The sequence below is a fragment of the Conger conger genome, chromosome 1 (genome assembly GCF_963514075.1).
Source record: "Conger conger chromosome 1, fConCon1.1, whole genome shotgun sequence".
Classification (NCBI taxonomy): domain Eukaryota; kingdom Metazoa; phylum Chordata; class Actinopteri; order Anguilliformes; family Congridae; genus Conger; species Conger conger.
This window is the reverse complement of record NC_083760.1, coordinates 52,689,130-52,706,791: the sequence shown is the minus strand read 5'-3', so window position 1 is coordinate 52,706,791 and position 17,662 is coordinate 52,689,130. Positions and strand designations below refer to the sequence as shown.

General features: G+C 40.9%; 2 protein-coding genes across 13 annotated transcripts in view; both read right to left on the bottom strand.

The window, feature by feature from the left end:
- LOC133139339 (transmembrane protein 65-like) overlaps positions 1-4,442 on the bottom strand; it is a 45,292-nt gene extending 40,850 nt beyond the window's left edge. For 3 of the 4 annotated variants that reach the window (XR_009709809.1, XM_061258808.1, XM_061258825.1), the window contains exons 1-2: positions 3,964-4,442; positions 2,785-3,097 (exon numbers count right to left, since the gene is read on the bottom strand). Coding sequence is in view for 3 of the 4 variants with exons in the window: in XM_061258808.1 (XP_061114792.1) it covers positions 2,785-3,097; positions 3,964-4,035 (385 nt within the window). In the remaining variant the exon portion in view is untranslated. Of the gene's footprint in view, positions 1-2,784; positions 3,098-3,384; positions 3,739-3,963 lie in introns of those variants that run through there. The other variant, XM_061258816.1, reaches the window with a different exon arrangement.
- A 5,761-nt stretch (positions 4,443-10,203) lies between these two features.
- LOC133130170 (protein MTSS 1-like) overlaps positions 10,204-17,662 on the bottom strand; it is a 58,751-nt gene continuing 51,292 nt past the window's right edge. For all 9 annotated transcript variants that reach the window (XM_061244491.1, XM_061244500.1, XM_061244566.1 and 6 more), the window contains 4 exons: positions 17,247-17,522; positions 16,399-16,572; positions 14,583-14,742; positions 10,204-13,718 (listed from right to left, as the gene is read on the bottom strand). In XM_061244491.1, coding sequence (XP_061100475.1) covers positions 13,096-13,718; positions 14,583-14,742; positions 16,399-16,572; positions 17,247-17,522 — 1,233 coding nt within the window. In that variant the 3' untranslated portion in view covers positions 10,204-13,095. The remainder of the gene's footprint in view (positions 13,719-14,582; positions 14,743-16,398; positions 16,573-17,246; positions 17,523-17,662) is intronic.

Below are 17,662 nucleotides of genomic sequence, written 5' to 3'. Positions count from 1 at the left end.
TACAAGACTTGTCTGCTTGATCACAGTATGGGAAGAAAACCAAGCTTTGGAGCTAAGAGTGTGTGCAATGGTGTTTGCCGCCTCCACGCTAATTTCTATTGTGGAAGGGAAGGACCAGGAAGGAGATGCACACGCCAGCGGTAGCAGTCAGCATTGTGTGACCACTTCCTGTCACGGAGTAGCATAACCCCTATTTCCTTAAATACCAAAGTACATGAAGAGATTCATGCCCTCAAAACCAGGGATATACACATACCAGTGACCACAGCCTGGGCTGATTTATTGCCATTTGGAAATTCAAGCCATATTTGTTACCTGAATCACAGCATAGCTTTTAAAAACCATTTAACAGTGACTTGTACTCAAACGTATAATGGGTGGCTCAGGAGGTCTGAACGATAATGAAACAAGGGGGGCAATAGGAAAAGACTTCCTTTTCAATGACCTTTTTCAGTGGTCCGTTTCATAACAATTCCAATATAACATGAAGAAAATGTTAAAAGTGTGTATGACCAAAAATCTTTTTGCGAGTGCAGATCAAGAATGAATTACTGAAGCATACTGTCCACAATACTGCCTAATGCTTCCAAAAATGTATATAAAAAATAAAAAACAGGAAAGGATCTTGTGGGGATTTTTGTCAGGTAAAAGAAACGCTTCTATTTTAGCTGTGCTGTACATACTGTAGGTGTGGTGTGGGTGAGACACAAGCACTGCAATGTGTGACCTACACACAAATAGACACAGATAGGCTACTACTCTAATTTTACACATAGATTTCCGTGTTGTATGATTTTGCTTTACTGTCTATAATTTCAAAATAGAGATGTGAATCATCACAAGCATGTGAATATACATTATATGCATTTTTTTTGCGTTGGGGGTGCAGTGTGGACTTGCATACTGTTCATGCACTGCTAGTTACAGAACCGTGCCTTTACACAAGATGTTACATTTTGCTGTGCTTGTGTACTGCCTACATCCATATACTGTACTGTATGCTGTATATACAAGTTAAACGCAAGCATTTATTTTACCAGGCAAAGATCCGTATTTACATTTCTAACTTGTTTTCTGCTTTAACTGTAACTGTAAATTGCACTGTAAGTGCAATTTTTATTTTATTTATTTATTTATTCATTTTGGATTAGACAAGAGGGATATCGGAAGGGGGGAGGGGGGGAATCGGGAGGGAGGACTAAGGTATAGTTTGAAAAGGTGTGTTTTTAATCTGCGTCGAAATATTACAGGCGTGAACGTGCAGCTTGACCGCTAGGTGCTCGTAGTGAGGGAACCACAAGGTGACCAGAGCTGGCAGACTGGACTGGTCTTGCTGGCGAGTAGGGAGTGATTAAGGATTGTATGTAAGGTGCAGCAGTCCCCTTAGCAGCCTGAAATGTCAACACTAGGGCCTTGAAGCAGAATGCGTACGGCAATAGGAAGCCAGTGGAGGTGAATGAGGAGGACTTGCTGTAATAGATTTCTGACAACATTTCTGTTTTATCCCCTCCCCACTGGGAAACTTTTACCTCATGTATTTGCTATTCTTGGGTTCTGGCATTGTGTTTGCCCTTTTCCTTATTGCCCTACTGCTACTCTGTGAAACATCTTTGTGACAGTGTTCTGACAAGCGCTAAATGTTAGCACTCTGCGGTTCTTTTAAAGCAGACTGCTTTCAGGGAGTTTTCAGGTAACTTGCTGCCGGTTCCAAAGAGCCATATAAAAAATAATCCCAATCAGAACTTCTATCTAGAAATTTGAGAATTTCTGGATCAAAGCAAAATGAACAAATACATATTTACTGCCAATAATATTGTGCCAAAAAAACACAAAAGAATTATAATTCTAATGGTACCCAGGTTCAGGATTTCTAATCCAACCTGAATTGTGTGATACAGGATGTGTACCTCAGCATGCTATTTGGCATGTTTACACAACATCCAGGTACACCTGGACACGGCCTGGTTCTGATCTCAATCAGCACATTCTTTGGATGCCACACTATCAATTTTGCGGTGACTCCCACTAGTTTGGATTCAAAGCCCTACCCTAAATACCTTCCAATGAATTATATTCATCATGGAAGCCTTGAAAACCAAAAAAGCCTATTACGGTTGAAAAAGCTTATTTTCTCAAATGTTCTATTATTCGAAAATGCATTCATTCCTTCAAAATGAATCACTACCTCAGGTGTGATTAAAACAAGCACTGCAGAATTTCAGACACAGCAGGGAAATGCAGTGTAAACAGAACAGTCTGAATTACCAAAAACATTTTTCCACTTTTAAGTGGTAAGTTGGAATGAATCGAATCCTCTTTTGAAATGCAGCACTAAATATTAGCAGCCGATACAGTGTATACAGGTTACAAATGACTAAACTATAGCCGACATTTGGATGTTCTGAAAATTGTTGAAACGTCTGAAGCTGGCTCGCTGAATCAGTCCATGAACTGATTCATATATAAATAATAATGAAATAAATCAAATCAGAACTCTATAGCCAATACATCAATTAAATGTCACTTATGTTAGGACAGAAATATCATAATTATTTGTATCAATAATTGCCCAAATGTCGAGAGAATGGGGTTGAAAAATCGCATTAAGGTGGTTTTTATATCTATACATATATAGTGACTGGGCGTAGTCAATATCGCATTCCAGCGTATCATCATAATTCATAAAAGCTTGCTTTTGGCATCGATCAACCCAATTGCGATACGTTGTGACGTCATTAATATGTCGGCTGCAGGTAGGTAGCCAGTTACATCAACATCACTTACCTTGCGCTATAGCAATAGATTCGAAACGATGAAGTTCTCGAAGTAAGCATGTTCGTTCTGTGGGATGAAGACTGTAAATGAAGTCCCTGGCTCCTCGCGGAGAGTTGAGCGGCTCCATCGGTTCCTTGTGAGGGTGCGTACCCAAGTCACAGCTTTGCAAGATCATCATCGACAGAGGCTTACGGGCCGTGGCTGTGCTCTTTTCAATGGCCCTTCCTAACGTTAGCCCTGGCCTTACAAAGAGAACGGGCCGTAGGATTCTTTGCAAACGGGGCAGCATCGTGCAGGTAGAAGGAAAGTTGTTGCAGGGAACCTGCAATAAAAAGGACACGTAGGTAGCTATAAAGATATTTATATGAAGGTTCCAAGTTACCCACCCAAGTAATTTTATAATTCTTTATTACATAAAGGAAATGCACAACAATTGACGTGTGCGAAACAATATGTGGTAACATTAGTCACAGGATAGATAACTATACATCGCTCCGCAAAGCTCCCTTTTCAGAAGCATTTGCATCTGAAAATTGATGTGTGCAACAGTAACTGGAAAAATATCTTAGGAAAACATCTACTAATTGAGATGCATTTGTGTACACCTACATTTTTCAACTTAGAAGCACATGTGCGCCTTTGGAAATGTTCGCGTAGAGCCCAGCTATAGGTGTAGTTTGTAATTATGCTAGCTTGTTAGCGAACTACAAAAGGCAATGCTTTTGCTAAAGAATGCGGTTTAGCTGGCAATGTAACATCAGCTCGGCAGTTTGCACTGAAGTGTTCGCTACCCACTGTAACTAGCTATACTTAAATGCATACCGAAAGTAATGTTATTTATCCAGCTTGTTTGCTAGCAAGCAAGCGAACTACCTGGCCACGTTATTTAGGTATCCCATTGCCTGGTTAACCCTAAACTGACCTGCCATAGTCAAGTTATTTTTAGATAAATACCCACCAAGTGCGTCGCGAGAGAGCAACGTTAAGTTAACCAGTTACTAGCTATCGCTATATAGATGACAGCTCTTAGTAGCAGGCAGTAATATGACCTAGCTATTCGATGTTTTACTCAAGCTAACGATTACATAAAACTACACATAAAAAGCTATAAAACTGCATACATAAACAGCTACTCTGTGAACTACAATGCTGCTTTCTTTCCATTCAACCACAAATCTGGCACAGCACCTCAGTGACACATTGATCATCCGATGTCCCGTTAAAAAATGTCAGTGTTCTTCCAGCTTTGAAATACTGCATCTACACGGGATCTGTCCATTGGTTGTATTCTTCCACAAAATCCTTAAACAGTAGCCAAGTCTTCCTAGAATACTGCAGCCCAGTAAAAAACAAGTCAAATGGAAACATTTCCCATTATGAACAGCAGTGGTACTTTCTACTTGCTGGGACTGCTGCTGCCCTCGTGATGGTGCCTTCTGATGATGGCTGGAAATTACCGTCCCTTCGAATTGCTCGCCTTTACGTAGCTAGCAAGCGAGCTATGCTACTGCCAGCGGACTCATATTTTTAACCATATAGTGTCTAAAAGGAAGTTATTCTCGCTCGGAAAATATTTCCCGCTGTAACCACAGGACTTTCACACCTGCCCCTCGAACATTTTAGCCACAAAGGAGATGTATTTCCGAATCACGGTGTCGCTAAAATTAACCAAGTGAAGGGCTTACTGTAGTATGTAAACTACATTTCCTAAAATTCCAGGAACCACACATATTTCCGCTTATGTGTCATGGGAGCTGTAGTTCCCATCCCCAATAGTGTAATTTTAGATGGCATGTATTGGATTCATGGACAAAGAAAAAATAAAACGCATCCAAATTAACCTCGCAGATAGTAACAATAAGGAGTCCAATGTTTTAATTAATTATACATCTGAATATAGTACTCGTGGTCAGTAAAGATGTAGCCTACTCTTAGATACAGTCCGACAAATTAAGAAAAACGGTTTGCATCTGCCACCTTGTGGTAAAATGGCTTATTTCCCAAACTGCTTTCAATAGTATTAGTGTGAAGTAGAACACAAGTTAATATATTAAATAATAATAATACATATATTTATAAAGCACCTTTCATGCAATAAGCGGCAGCCCAAAGTGATTCACAGAGGGAAAAATACACAGACAGGGTATAATTAAAACAGGAATATTATTAAACAATAAAAATAATAAAACAAAATTAAAACTAAGAAAGATAAAATAATACATCTGATTAAACAAAATAATACAATACACGTTGTAAAAAGGTGGAAAAAAACAAATATGTTTTAAAATGAGTAAAAGCAAAGGACAAGTAAAACAAGATAATTTAAAAGCCATGCTAAAGACGTATGCTTTCAGAAGGCTTTTAAAATGTGCTACTGTTGGTGCCTCTCTGATGTGTCTGCTTAAGGTATTCCATACTGTGGGGGCATAGTAATAAAAGGAATACACCCTGGACAAGTCGCCAATCCATCGCAGAGCCCACACGCCATTCAGTCACAAGTCATATCGATTGGAAATTTCTCATATCGATTGGAAAGTCTCCAACTCGTCTATTGCATGTGTTTTGGACTGTCGGAGGTAAACTGAGTACCCAGCGGAAACCCACGCAGACATAGGGAGGACATGCAAACTCCACACAGAAAGTCCATTGGTCGCAATTCAAACTTTTGTCTGCATGCATCTCTCATTTAGTTGCTGCCACATGATTGGCTGATTAAATATGTGCATTAACAAGCTGGCTAAGACCTCATCTTCTGCACTGCAGGTCAACCTAATAAAGTGTTCAGTGAGTGTATATCCCTAATGTCAACATTTATGACACTAAATTTAATTTACCATGATTGGCCACCACTGGGTTGTCATTAATATAAATAAATAAATATATATATATATATATATATAAATATATATATAAATATATATATATATATATATATATATATAAATATAAATATATATATAAATATAAATATATATATATAAATATAAATATAAATATATATATAAATATATAAATATATAAATATATAATATATATAATATATATATATATATATATATATATATATATATATATATATATATATATATATATATATATATATATATATATATATATATATATATACTGCTCCCTTGTCATATTCAATACCAGTATTGTCCTCCACAAGATCATTGTCAGACTCTGGACCACCACCAGGGGCAGTATCTACCTCTACTGCTGTAGCAAGCTCTTCCATGCTTTCATGAGCTGCAGCCTGATTGTTGTTAGAAGGCAGTGTTGTCAAGGAGGCGTCCTCCATGTAGAGCCTCTGATGGTACATGGGGCAGGTGTCCTGAATATACAGCCACTTGACAGGGGGCTTAAAAGTAATGGTGGCAGGGAGTGATGCAGGCAGAGGAGGCAAATTCCTGGTAGCAGATGGTACAGATGTCCTCAATGTCCTGCAACTGGCTGCCCTTGACCTCTGGGAGGCAGTTCATCTTCTGCACTGCAGTCCTCTGTTTGATGACAGTTTGCCACCCATTCTTAACCTTCAGGTAAATGGTGAAGTAGACATGCACATAATGCCTACATACTATAATTCATCTGTTTATATGTAATACAATTTTTTACAACAAACAGACAACCAGCAGCAGGTCAGGTTGTGCTCAAGGTTTCTTCTTGGTATCAGCCTGGGAGTTTTTCCTGTTTCCCTAGGCGTACTCTTGGGGGCCAGTTCTCTGTAAAGCTGCTTTGTGACAAAGCCCCTATGTTAAAACGCTATACAAATGAAAATTGATTGATTGACTGACATCATACAGGCTTGGACCTTGCTTCCAGACTCGAATATCAAGTATGCCCCATTACCAAACATGACCACGCCAAAAAGGAACTCAGTGATATTGCCACAGGAATGCCACATAGTCATCCAGGCGTTCCACATAGTCATCCATCCATTGTAGTAACCATCCATCAAGAACATTGTGTTGACAGTGACAGAGTCAATAACTTTAAGGGAGTGCTCCATGAAGGAGGCTGTGACAATACAGAGCCAGGTGTTGAGGGTATAGTGGTGCCAGAGGATGTACAGTGCATCCGGAAAGTATTCACAGCGCTTCACTTTTCCCACATTTTGTTATGTTACAGCCTTATTCCAAAATGGAATAAATTCATTTTTTTCCTCAAGATTCTACACACAATACCCCATAATGACAACATGAAAGAAGTTTTTTTTTTTTTTGTTGTAATTTTTGCAAATGTATTAAAAATACAAAACTAAGAAATCACATGTACATAAGTATTCACAGCCTTTGCTCAATACTTTGTTGCAGCAATTATAGCCTCAAGTCTTTTTGAATATGATGCCACAAGCTTGGCACACCCATCTTTGGGCAGTTTCGCCCATTCCTCTTTGCAGCACCTCTCAAGCTCCATCAGGTTGGATGGGGAGCGTCGGTGCACAGCCATTTTCAGATCTCTCCAGAGATGTTCAATCAGATTCAAGTCTGGGCTCTGGCTGGGCCACTCAAGGACATTCACAGAGTTGTCCTGAAGCCACTCCTTTGATATCTTGGCTGTGTGCTTAGGGTCGTTGTCCTGCTGAAAGATGAACCGTAGCCCCAGTCTGAGGTCAAGAGCGCTCTGGAGCAGGTTTTCATCCAGGATGTCTCTGTACATTGCTGCATTCATCTTTCTCTCAATCCTGACTAGTCTCCCAGTTCCTGCCGCTGAAAAACATCCCCACAGCATGATGCTGCCACCACCATGCTTCACTGGAGGGATGGTATTGGTCAGGTGATGAGCGGTGCCTGGTTTCCTCCAAACATGACACCTGGCATTCACGCCAAAAAGTTCAATCTTTGTCTCATCAGACCAGAGAATTTTGTTTCTCATGGTCTGAGAGTCCTTCAGGTGCCTTTTGGCAAACTCCAGGCGGGCTGCCATGTGCCTCTTACTAAGGAGTGGCTTCCGTCTGGCCACTCTACCATACAGGCCTGATTGGTGGATTGCTGCAGAGATGGTTGTCCTTCTGGAAGGTTCTCCTCTCTCCACAGAGGAATGCTGGAGCTCTGACAGAGTGACCATCAGGTTCTTGGTCACCTCCCTGACTAAGGCCCTTCTCCCCCGATTGCTCAGTTTAGATGGGCGGCCAGCTCTAGGAAGAGTCCTGGTGGTTCCAAACTTCTTCCATTTATGGATGATGGAGGCCACTGTGCTCATTGGGACCTTCAAAGCAGCAGACATTTTTCTGTACCCTTCCCCAGATTTGTGCCTCGAGACAATCCTGTCTCGGAGGGCTACAGACAATTCCTTTGACTTCATGCTTGGTTTGTGCTCTGACATGCACTGTCAACTGTGGGACCTTATATAGACAGGTGTGTGCCTTTCCAAATCATGTCCAATCAACTGAATTTACCACAGGTGGACTCCAATTAAGCTGTAGAAACATCTCAAGGTTGATCAGTGGAAACAGGATGCACCTGAGCTCAATTTTGAGCTTCATGGCAAAGGCTGTGAATACTTATGTACATGTGATTTCTTAGTTTTTTATTTTGAATAAATTTTGCAAAAATCTCAAAAAAACTTTTTTCATGTTGTCATTATGGGGTATTGTGTGTAGAATTTGGAGGAAAAAAATGAATTTAATCAATTTTGGAATAAGGCTGTAACATAACAAAATGTGGAAAATGTGAAGCGCTGTGAATACTTTCCGGATGCACTGTAAGTCAGTACCATGGGCAGCACAAAGAAGCAGAGAGATACCAGGATGACAGGTAAGTGTGAATGGATGGAAAAGATATGAGACAAATTCAGGTACATGAGGATGGGGTCTGTCATCCCATGGATGAAATCAAAGATATCAGTCAGATATCTTCTCAGCTGTTTCTGATAAGTCAGGTATATTCAGTTGTTTCGTTAGCCCATGTAAGAAAGCTTTCAGCATCTAGTCTTCTTTCAAAGCTCTTGAATGGCAGACTGAAGCCAAACAATCGGCCTAGCAAAATAAACAGGTTGGAACATTTAAGAAAGAGAGCACTGGTGAACACAGTAATTGTAGAAGGGCTGGTAGGCCAAGGAAGACCTCTACAGCAACAAACGCAACTAACTTCAGACAACTGTCCGAAATGAAGATGCCCATTATAATACAGTATATATACAGTACTGGAGAGGTGGGTTCCGTTGGATAAATTGTCAATGGGAGTAACAAGAACAAGGGAGGCCGGATAACTGATTGGGTAGACTGGGTCCTTTGTTTTTGGCAAAACCTGATACGGTGGACCTTTGATAAACCTTTTTTTCTTCTTCTCCGAAACAATCCACTGAAATATGTTACTGAAAACATTTGATGTGAGAAATAAGCAACGCAGTTGCTGAATCTTGATTCATATTTTATCTGCAACATCTAGTTTGAAAGTTTAATTCAAGTTTGAAGGGCCAGGCAGCTGCTCTGACAAGCACTGCAAGGCTCTTGTTTACATGACTCATACGACAGGTCGGGACCACTCGTAGATGCTGCTCCTACCAAAGAGAATTGTTGAATGTGTTCTTGCATGTTCTCCAGGCACAGTTGCGTCAGTGTCTACTCTCCGCAGAAGATTCACAAAAAGATCTAGAGAGGCTACACAGCAAAATGCAAACCATTTGTTTGCTGCAAAAACAGGATGGCTAGGTTTGCAAAGTAGTGCTTAAAAAAAGCTTGCAACGTTCAGGAAAAGGGTCTTGTGGATAGATGCGATAAAGACCGACTTGTATCAAAGTTATGGCAGGAGCAAAGAGTGGTCCTTTGTTTACAAACACCAATAACAGACGCGAAACGCAATCAAAATCTTAGAATCAAGACTACATACTGAAAGCTTTCTTATAGCTGCACAGAAAAAGCGATTGAATACACCAGACAGCTGAGAAACTAACTGTCCAATTACTTTTGGTCCCCTAAAATTGGTGGGACAATGTATAAAAATGGATGCAATTCCAGTAATTCTGCATAACCTCATATTCATAGTTTTATTTCAAATCCAATGTGCCAGAGTACCGAGCCAAAAGAACAAAGTGTACCACTGTCCAAATACTCAGACTGCACTGTACATCCACCTCTTGATTCACTACCTAATATATAAAATATTTTTTAATCATCAACAGTTGGGGTGTGTACATTCACTTATGTCGAAACAACATTAGCAGCAACATTTGTATAATGCTCAAAGTAAGGCCAACTAAGGACAAGTTATATTGATGAATAATTTCCCGGTCTTTTTTAGAATGACATTCTCAACCTGGAGTTGATTTACATATCTGGTCTTTGACACCAAATTTATAATCTTTTTTGAGTGTTCAGCTGGAGTGCCCAAGTGAAATTTAAATCCCTGGTGGTTTGTGTAAAGGACTACATCCAGCAGCATACTCCGAACAGTAAGCCAATTGAAGTGGTAAAGGAACACAAAAGTGTTTGCTGCATTTCGCTTTAATACAGGCAGTCATTACACAGAAAAAGGAAACATGACAAAGTGATCAGTTAACATCCTATAGGGAACCATATAGGGAAGATGCCAACTATCAATACAAACTAACAACTTAAAGATTAGAAACAAAGTCTAGTACTCATTGTGACAGCTTGCTTTTACAATTTGCAAAAACACAAAACTCTTTAAACTATAATTGGTTTACACATTCTCTTTCATAAAATTTCTCAACTTAAAAAAAATCTAGATATGCTTTGAAGTAATCTAAACAAAGGCTGTACTTAGAATTACAGCAGTATACAACTAAAGGTTTATACACACACAATACCAAAACATTTCTGTAATGACAGTATCCACATATAGGTTGTTTAGCATCATATGCATGGTGCATCCGCTACCTAATTAACTAATTTCACAATTTTAGAAGCTTGTCTTCGATGAGAAATCAAAAATGGCTTCAGATTGTTTCAATCATTTTTCAGACAGCGGAATACACTGGTACAAAATAGGTTGTACAGTAAGTGATATGACATAGCCTTTCTATTTGACAGATCACATTGAACAGATTTCCAGAAACAAAGTGAAGTTAATGGCAGACTAAAATTAGGGATGCAGTTAGCAAATCTGGATTCCCCTCACAGCACTCAGCAAAAATGTTATCCCGCATGTTATTGTATATCGATAGGACTAGAGGTAATGCTATTTGAAATGCTTCAGAATTTTAAAATGGTTATTACAAACCCTTCATGGCCATGTAGTAGGCCTGCTTTAGCACAATCTCAGGAGGACTACAGGCTTGCTCTACAACTTTTTTGCTGTGAACCCAATTAAGATTCTTGCAGTGCAAATCAATTTTAGACATGGTTGGCCTGGTGTTTACAAGCACACTAAGCTCGGTGGATGTTTTTCTTTAAAAGAGAGCATCCAACATTCAGTGAGGCCAATCTAAAACAGACTATCATTGCAGTGCTGGTTTTTAAAATATCCACTTAACACACAATCTGGTGTTTCTGTGATACTCTTGGATCATGGCATTAGCAAGTGTGAATACTCAAATGTTTGATGTGGAACACATTATGAAAAGGTTGTGGAGGCTGGGTTACATGAATCATAGACCTTATATACAAACACTATGGACCAGTCACTGTCAAAGAAACATAGAATTCCTTGCATTTATATAACGCTTTTCTCACCAGGCGGCGAATCAGTGTTTTACAGTGATGAGGGAGGGAAACTTGTCTCAACCACCACCAATGTGTAGCACCCATTCGTGGCACCCATCGGTTATAACACATAAGGGGGCCAGTCTGGCCAGAATAAGGAATTTTCCCAAAATTAGGGTTGTGAAAACATGATGGGTGAATTGCCAGATAAAAATGAAATTTTAGATTTAAAAATAGGTTTGGTTATTTGTACAATGAACAGATGGGCAATTTTCTTACCCCGTTTATTTTGGGGGAACCGAATCCCTAGTATTCAGCAATACTGCTGAATAGATTCTCATTGTTTTCTCCAAATCTGTGTAGTTTTCGTAAAGCAAGGAGACCTTAAGCACAAAATTAAAAAAAGCACACAATTTAAGTAAAATTTATCATGAACATCAGCTCACGGCACGCTGCAGAGTCCTGGATCACAGTCAAAGGGAAAAATCGCCGATTGAGAGTGAGACCAAGTAGCAGGCCATGATGACACACTCAGCCATCTATTTACATTAATAACATGAAAGCAGCTGAGCTGGACATTTGGGTATGCTTTACTGTAAATTGCAGCAAAACACCTCAAAGCTCAAATTATATTAACATAGTATTTATATATTTTCATCTGACAGCACATGCATGAAAGAATCAGTTATGTTCTGCAAAGTAAAAAAATAAAGAGAGCTGAAGAGCAAATAATTTAAGCCCCCAGATGTCCATTCTCATTCAGTATTTACAGTTTTATAGACAATTGTTTCTCAGCCATTTTTCTGCAACAGTGCTTTAACTGGAATCCAATTCAAGCTGGTATAATCAAACAGAAAACTTGCAAAATAAATGCTTGCAAATGTGCTTGGTTAAAGTTTTAAATTGCTTTTAGTTTTTTTAAGTTATACAATGTCTTCAGAAGTATAATCAGCAGACAGAGGTAAGGCTGCATACGGTTCCGATACACAACAACCAGGAGCTGGAGATTCACACAAGTCACAAACGTCACTGTAGCTTAAAAAAATAAAATGCCATAATTAGATAAGGCCTTAGTAAATTTTTTTACCACGGTTCTTAAATGTGCCATTTGTATTCCCCCCAACTAAGTTTGTCTTTGACCCCTGTGGTTTCTTGTTCATAACTTATTGTATTGTCATTGGCAGTTGTACTTTGTAAATATATAGTATAATAGTAAGAGTATTGCTTACCATAGACTGGTTAATGCACCTGCTCTTAGAAGACTATCTCTCTTATGCTGAGCCTAATACATAAACCATGCTACTGAGTTAGCCTGGAGAGTTGGTTAATGCCGCCATTAATGTATGTTCTGAGATATTTACAACACGACTACTCTAAAAAGTGTGTTTCCCAGAAAGCCCTGTCTCAAAGTAAAACTGATAGCTTCGAGGAATTTGGCACCAAAGAACCAGGAGAGGAGATGGAGGCAAACTAAAAATATAAATGCTCAATTATGTACAAATTTGACACCTGATCTTCACCTTCCCTCCTCTCAAAAATACCCAAACGGACACTCACCCTCCCCCATTCCAATCAGCACCGCATCTTCAACAAACTAAAAAACCAGAACAGAAAGTCGTTTTTCCCGCCCGAAACATACTGGAATGGATGCAGCTTCGTCCGCCCGGAGTGAATACTGTCATCAGTGAGAGCAGTGCAGCCGCTTGCTCGGCCTCTTACACAATGCGTGGCGCCGAGCGGTCGTTGCTTATCGTCCTCTTCAGCTTCACTCCCCGGCGGATGGCCAGGAGCATGTTGCCTCCCTGAGCGTCGAGAGAGTCCGCCTCCTCCAGCGGCCCTTCAGGGGCCTCCGTGTACCCGCCGTGGGCTTCCGTGGCCCCGGCGAGGTGGGACGGCAGCACGGGGGGGTTAGTGGAGGCCTGGCCGCTCCAGGATAGAACGCCCTCCTGCTCGCTCGCCGTGGGCGAATCGGGGCTAGCCAGCTCCTCGGGGTCCTCCGCCCTGCCTCCCGGCCCGTAGGCCCCGCCGGGCAGGTCCGGCACCGTGGGCGTCTTCACCGGGATGACGGGCTTCCTGATGGGAATGGGACCACCGCCCATGGCCGCCCGGCGCACCGACGGCTTGGTAGAAGGGGTGCGGCGGATGGTGGCCACACCCGGCGTCACTATGACGGGCCCCGCGTTGGAGGGGAGGCCCGCTGTGGACGCCGGCCTCTTGGCCTGGAACATTCTGCGGTAGGACTGGCTGATGTCGCTGTTGCGTGGGATGGTGGACGACTTGTCAAAGTCTTGCTGGTCCACCTCCTGGTCCCCACCGACTGAGAAATAATCATCTGAAACTGCAAGAGGCAGACAAAGGTTGATGCACTTTGCTGAGGTAGAAATCAAATGGGTCGTTTATAAACTTGCAGAGGTTATACAATATAAAAGTTATGTATGCACAAAATAATAAAAATGCGTATGGTCAAAAATATTCTAATTTATAACAGTCTGTACACTCACTAGCACACAATCTTCCCTTTATAAATCACAATCATCTTGACATTTTGAGTACGTGCACAAGCCTAGTACCCGCCCCGTTAACTCCTACAATTAACCATAAGTGGTTCGTAGAACACCCATTGTGAGTATTTATATGCATAGAAAATGACAGCTTGTCATTCCAATTACTTGTCAGGAAAAATGAAGTCAGACCGCAAAACTAACAGAAACTTCAGTTTGTGTGTGCGTTAATTTGAGACAGTCATTAGGGAGGTAGAGAACAGACGGGCTATTTCATTTGGCGGAAATAGTTCTGGCATAACCAATAAAATAAAAATTGAGGTGTGGCAGCATGTCACAGCAACAGAACAACACGGTGAAAACAAAACTAAAATATAAGATTTACAAGATTTCTCTGTTCTTTCAAAACACTGTCTCATTACCTCATCATACAAGGGCCATCCCAGAAGAGGATTAATGCAGTTAAATAACAGGATTTTTACAGTTAATTAACAGGATTTATACTGTTTGGTTTGTTTATATGAATCCAAAATTCCCAATGTGTGGTGTACATTTTTTTTTGCGCATACACACAGTTTATAAATAAGGCCCCAGGACTTTGCCTTCAAAGTTGCACTGTACAGGATGTTAATGAACATTACCAGGCCAAAACCAAAGCAAAGTGCTCCAAAATGAGGGGGGTGGGGGGAAATTAGCGGTACCTTGTGAGGGGATGGTGTCCTCAGAGCAGCAGGGGGTGGTGGTCTGGGTGCTGTAGCCACTGGAGCACTGCAGGGAGTCCCTGCTGGAGCGCTGCGTGTCTAGCTGCAGGCCCCTGGACAAGGCCAGGGCCAGCTCTTCATGGGCCTCCATATCCTCCACCTGCACACACGGGCCGACGTTTCAATGTCTGCATTTCACTGAGTGTATGAGTGTGTGTGCATATATACACGATGAGCAAAAACATTATGACCAGAAAAATAAAAGAGGGCTGCCAGATGGGTGCGGGGGGGACCTGGGGCTTCGTCCCCAGAAAATATTGACTCTTTTTAAAGTAATTTCCCTACTGATATTTGAGTTCATAGGTGTGAGTCAATGCTCTATTGAAGTGATAGGGTGTTAACACAAAATACATGAGCATTTCCCTCCATTGTTTTTAGTTTCCATTTGAGATCAAAACATTTAGCTAGAGATGTTCAAACTTTTCATGTGCATTCATAACTTAATATTTACATGTTGGTACACAAGGTTACGTAGAAAAAGTTACATACTAATAGTCACTTTTACCAATTGGATAAATTTTGTACTCTGAAAATATCAAGCTGTAGCTAGGTATATTAGTCATAACCATGTAACTGTGTACACAAAGTATTAAGATTCCAAAATGTCAAGGAGGAGAATATAATCAGGTAACTCCCAACACAATACACTGTATTTGTGTAAACACACACACACATTTTTAAAATGTATTATCACACTGTACCTACATTGTTACAATGTCAACCCTAACCATATCCCTAGGTATTGGATTTTTTATGCAGTCGTTAAGCAATGAGTAAATTCAATACGTTACACTGTATTTAAATTACTGCACCTTAAAAGAGCACAGTAAATAAAAGATATCAGCAGACTACCAGGTGGAAATTGGTTCCATTGGTTATATTCCAATAGTTATGATGGAAAATATAGCAGATATAATATATAAATAACATGTAATGTTCATATTTTGTTACATAAACAGTAAAAACAAACGTAACATTTTAATTGCAATATTGTTACATTTTGTTACACTGTATTATAGGCACTTGGCACACTTATTAACGTGTTCTTGTGTTCAACATGAAGTGTTCTTGCTGCATTCACGTCATCCAGTATGGAAATGAAAACCTCTTCTGCAGAAAGAGCACTCTTACTTTCACTTCCTCAAACATTATCTTAAAAATAGAATGAAATTTGCCTCGATCGAAATGTACGTGTGGTTTTCAATAGCAACTGTGGTTTCATTGTGGGTCATTTCGATATATTTAGAGTGGATTAAAAAAAAAGAAGAAAGAACACGGATATAGATTCAGAACTAATAATTATACGGCTGAAATTACAGCAAGTGATTTATCCGGATTCAAGGAGTTCATAAAATTATAGATCAGTTTCAGCAGAAGTATTCCCCGATGGCTGTGGCCTCTTTCAGCATGAAAATGCGCCCTGCCACACTGCACACATTTTGGTTTGAGGAACATGGTGAAGAGTTCAAGGTGTGGCCTGGCCTCCAATTTCCCCAGATCTTAATCCGATCAAGCTTCTGTGGGATGGGCTAGAACAAGTAGGATCCACGGTGGCTCCACCTCGCAACTTAAAGGATCTGTTGTGAACATTTTGGTGCCAGATAACAGTCCATGCCTTGGCAAGTCGGAGCCTTTTTGGCGACACACAGAGGACCAGCAGCATATTAACCAGGTGGTCATTATGTTTTGGCTCATCGGTATACGTGTGTGTAGGGGAATATTTGTGTGCACTCATGTACACGCATAGTCAGCTCACCCTAGGCATAACGGATGTTATTGTGTTCCTGGGCCTCTGGGCTTCGTCCCCGGAGGTGCTGGCTACACTGGGTGGCATGGTGGCAGCACTAGAATCCACCACCTCCCTCCTCTCCTTGTTTCTTCTCAGGGTGTTCACCATTGGCTGGTCATATGGGCCTGGCTTGGCCCAGTCCTGCAAAACACATATCTCTCACATCTGCCAAATCAGGCACTTTCAATAAGCTGTACTTATTTAAGTTACTTAATGCAAGCACAATTAAATAGCTAGATTAATAAACTATGTCTGCTATTATTTTAAAGATCAATCTAACTTTAGAACTAACTTTGCACTGTTTTTAAGTAACTCACTACTTTCCACTTTCCTCTGCATCAATTCTATTTTGTAAAAAGAATAGTTACGTATACCCTGCGGAACCATGTGAGACTCTAACAGTCATCACTAGTGTGGTCTGGATTGATAACTAGATTTCCCTCAGAAAAATGGCTGCTGTGTGAAAATATAATGGTTTTATTTTATATGTGGAGTAAAATGCTGAACATAACATTACATAAAATTACATTAAAGATGAGAACAGGCCACTCAGCCCAAAGATGCTCGCCTTTTCCTACCAAGTGTACCTAAAAGCTAAATAGTATCGAGCATATAGTATCAAACCCCCAGTGTTTCTGCTTCCACTGCACATCCTGGCATGCTATTCCACACAGTGACCACTATGTGAAGAAATACTTCCTAATGGCTGCTTGGTGAGTGAGGCGGTAAAAAAAAAGTTGGGTGGTGGGGGTGGATGGTGTGCTCAATGATCATCAAGTGGAGGGAATGGACCCTGTGATGAAGAACAAACAAACCTTCCAGCTGGGGACCTTGGAGGAGGGGATCATGCCTGGACCCAGAGTGCAATAGGGGGGGAAGTCGGGCAGCAGGGTGGAGGCTGGGCGGGACCAACCCCGTGAAGAGGAGGAGGAGGAGGAGGGGTAGGAGGAGGAGGAGGGGTAGGAGGAGGGGTAGGAGGAGGAGGAGGAGGAGGAGGAGGGGTAGGAGGAGGGGGGAGGGGGAGGGTAGAAGTTCGCTCCAGCTAGGTACGGCAGATCAGCTGGCCCATAGTGATCGTACCCGTTTGACAACTAAAGGTGCGGAGGGGATGAAAACGACATGACAAACAGAAAAAACACAAACAGTGGAAAAAATTATGAAAGGACAGCAACACAAAGACAATGGTAGGAATTCAAATCAAACGGACCAAAAGGTTGCAGATGGGAACCGC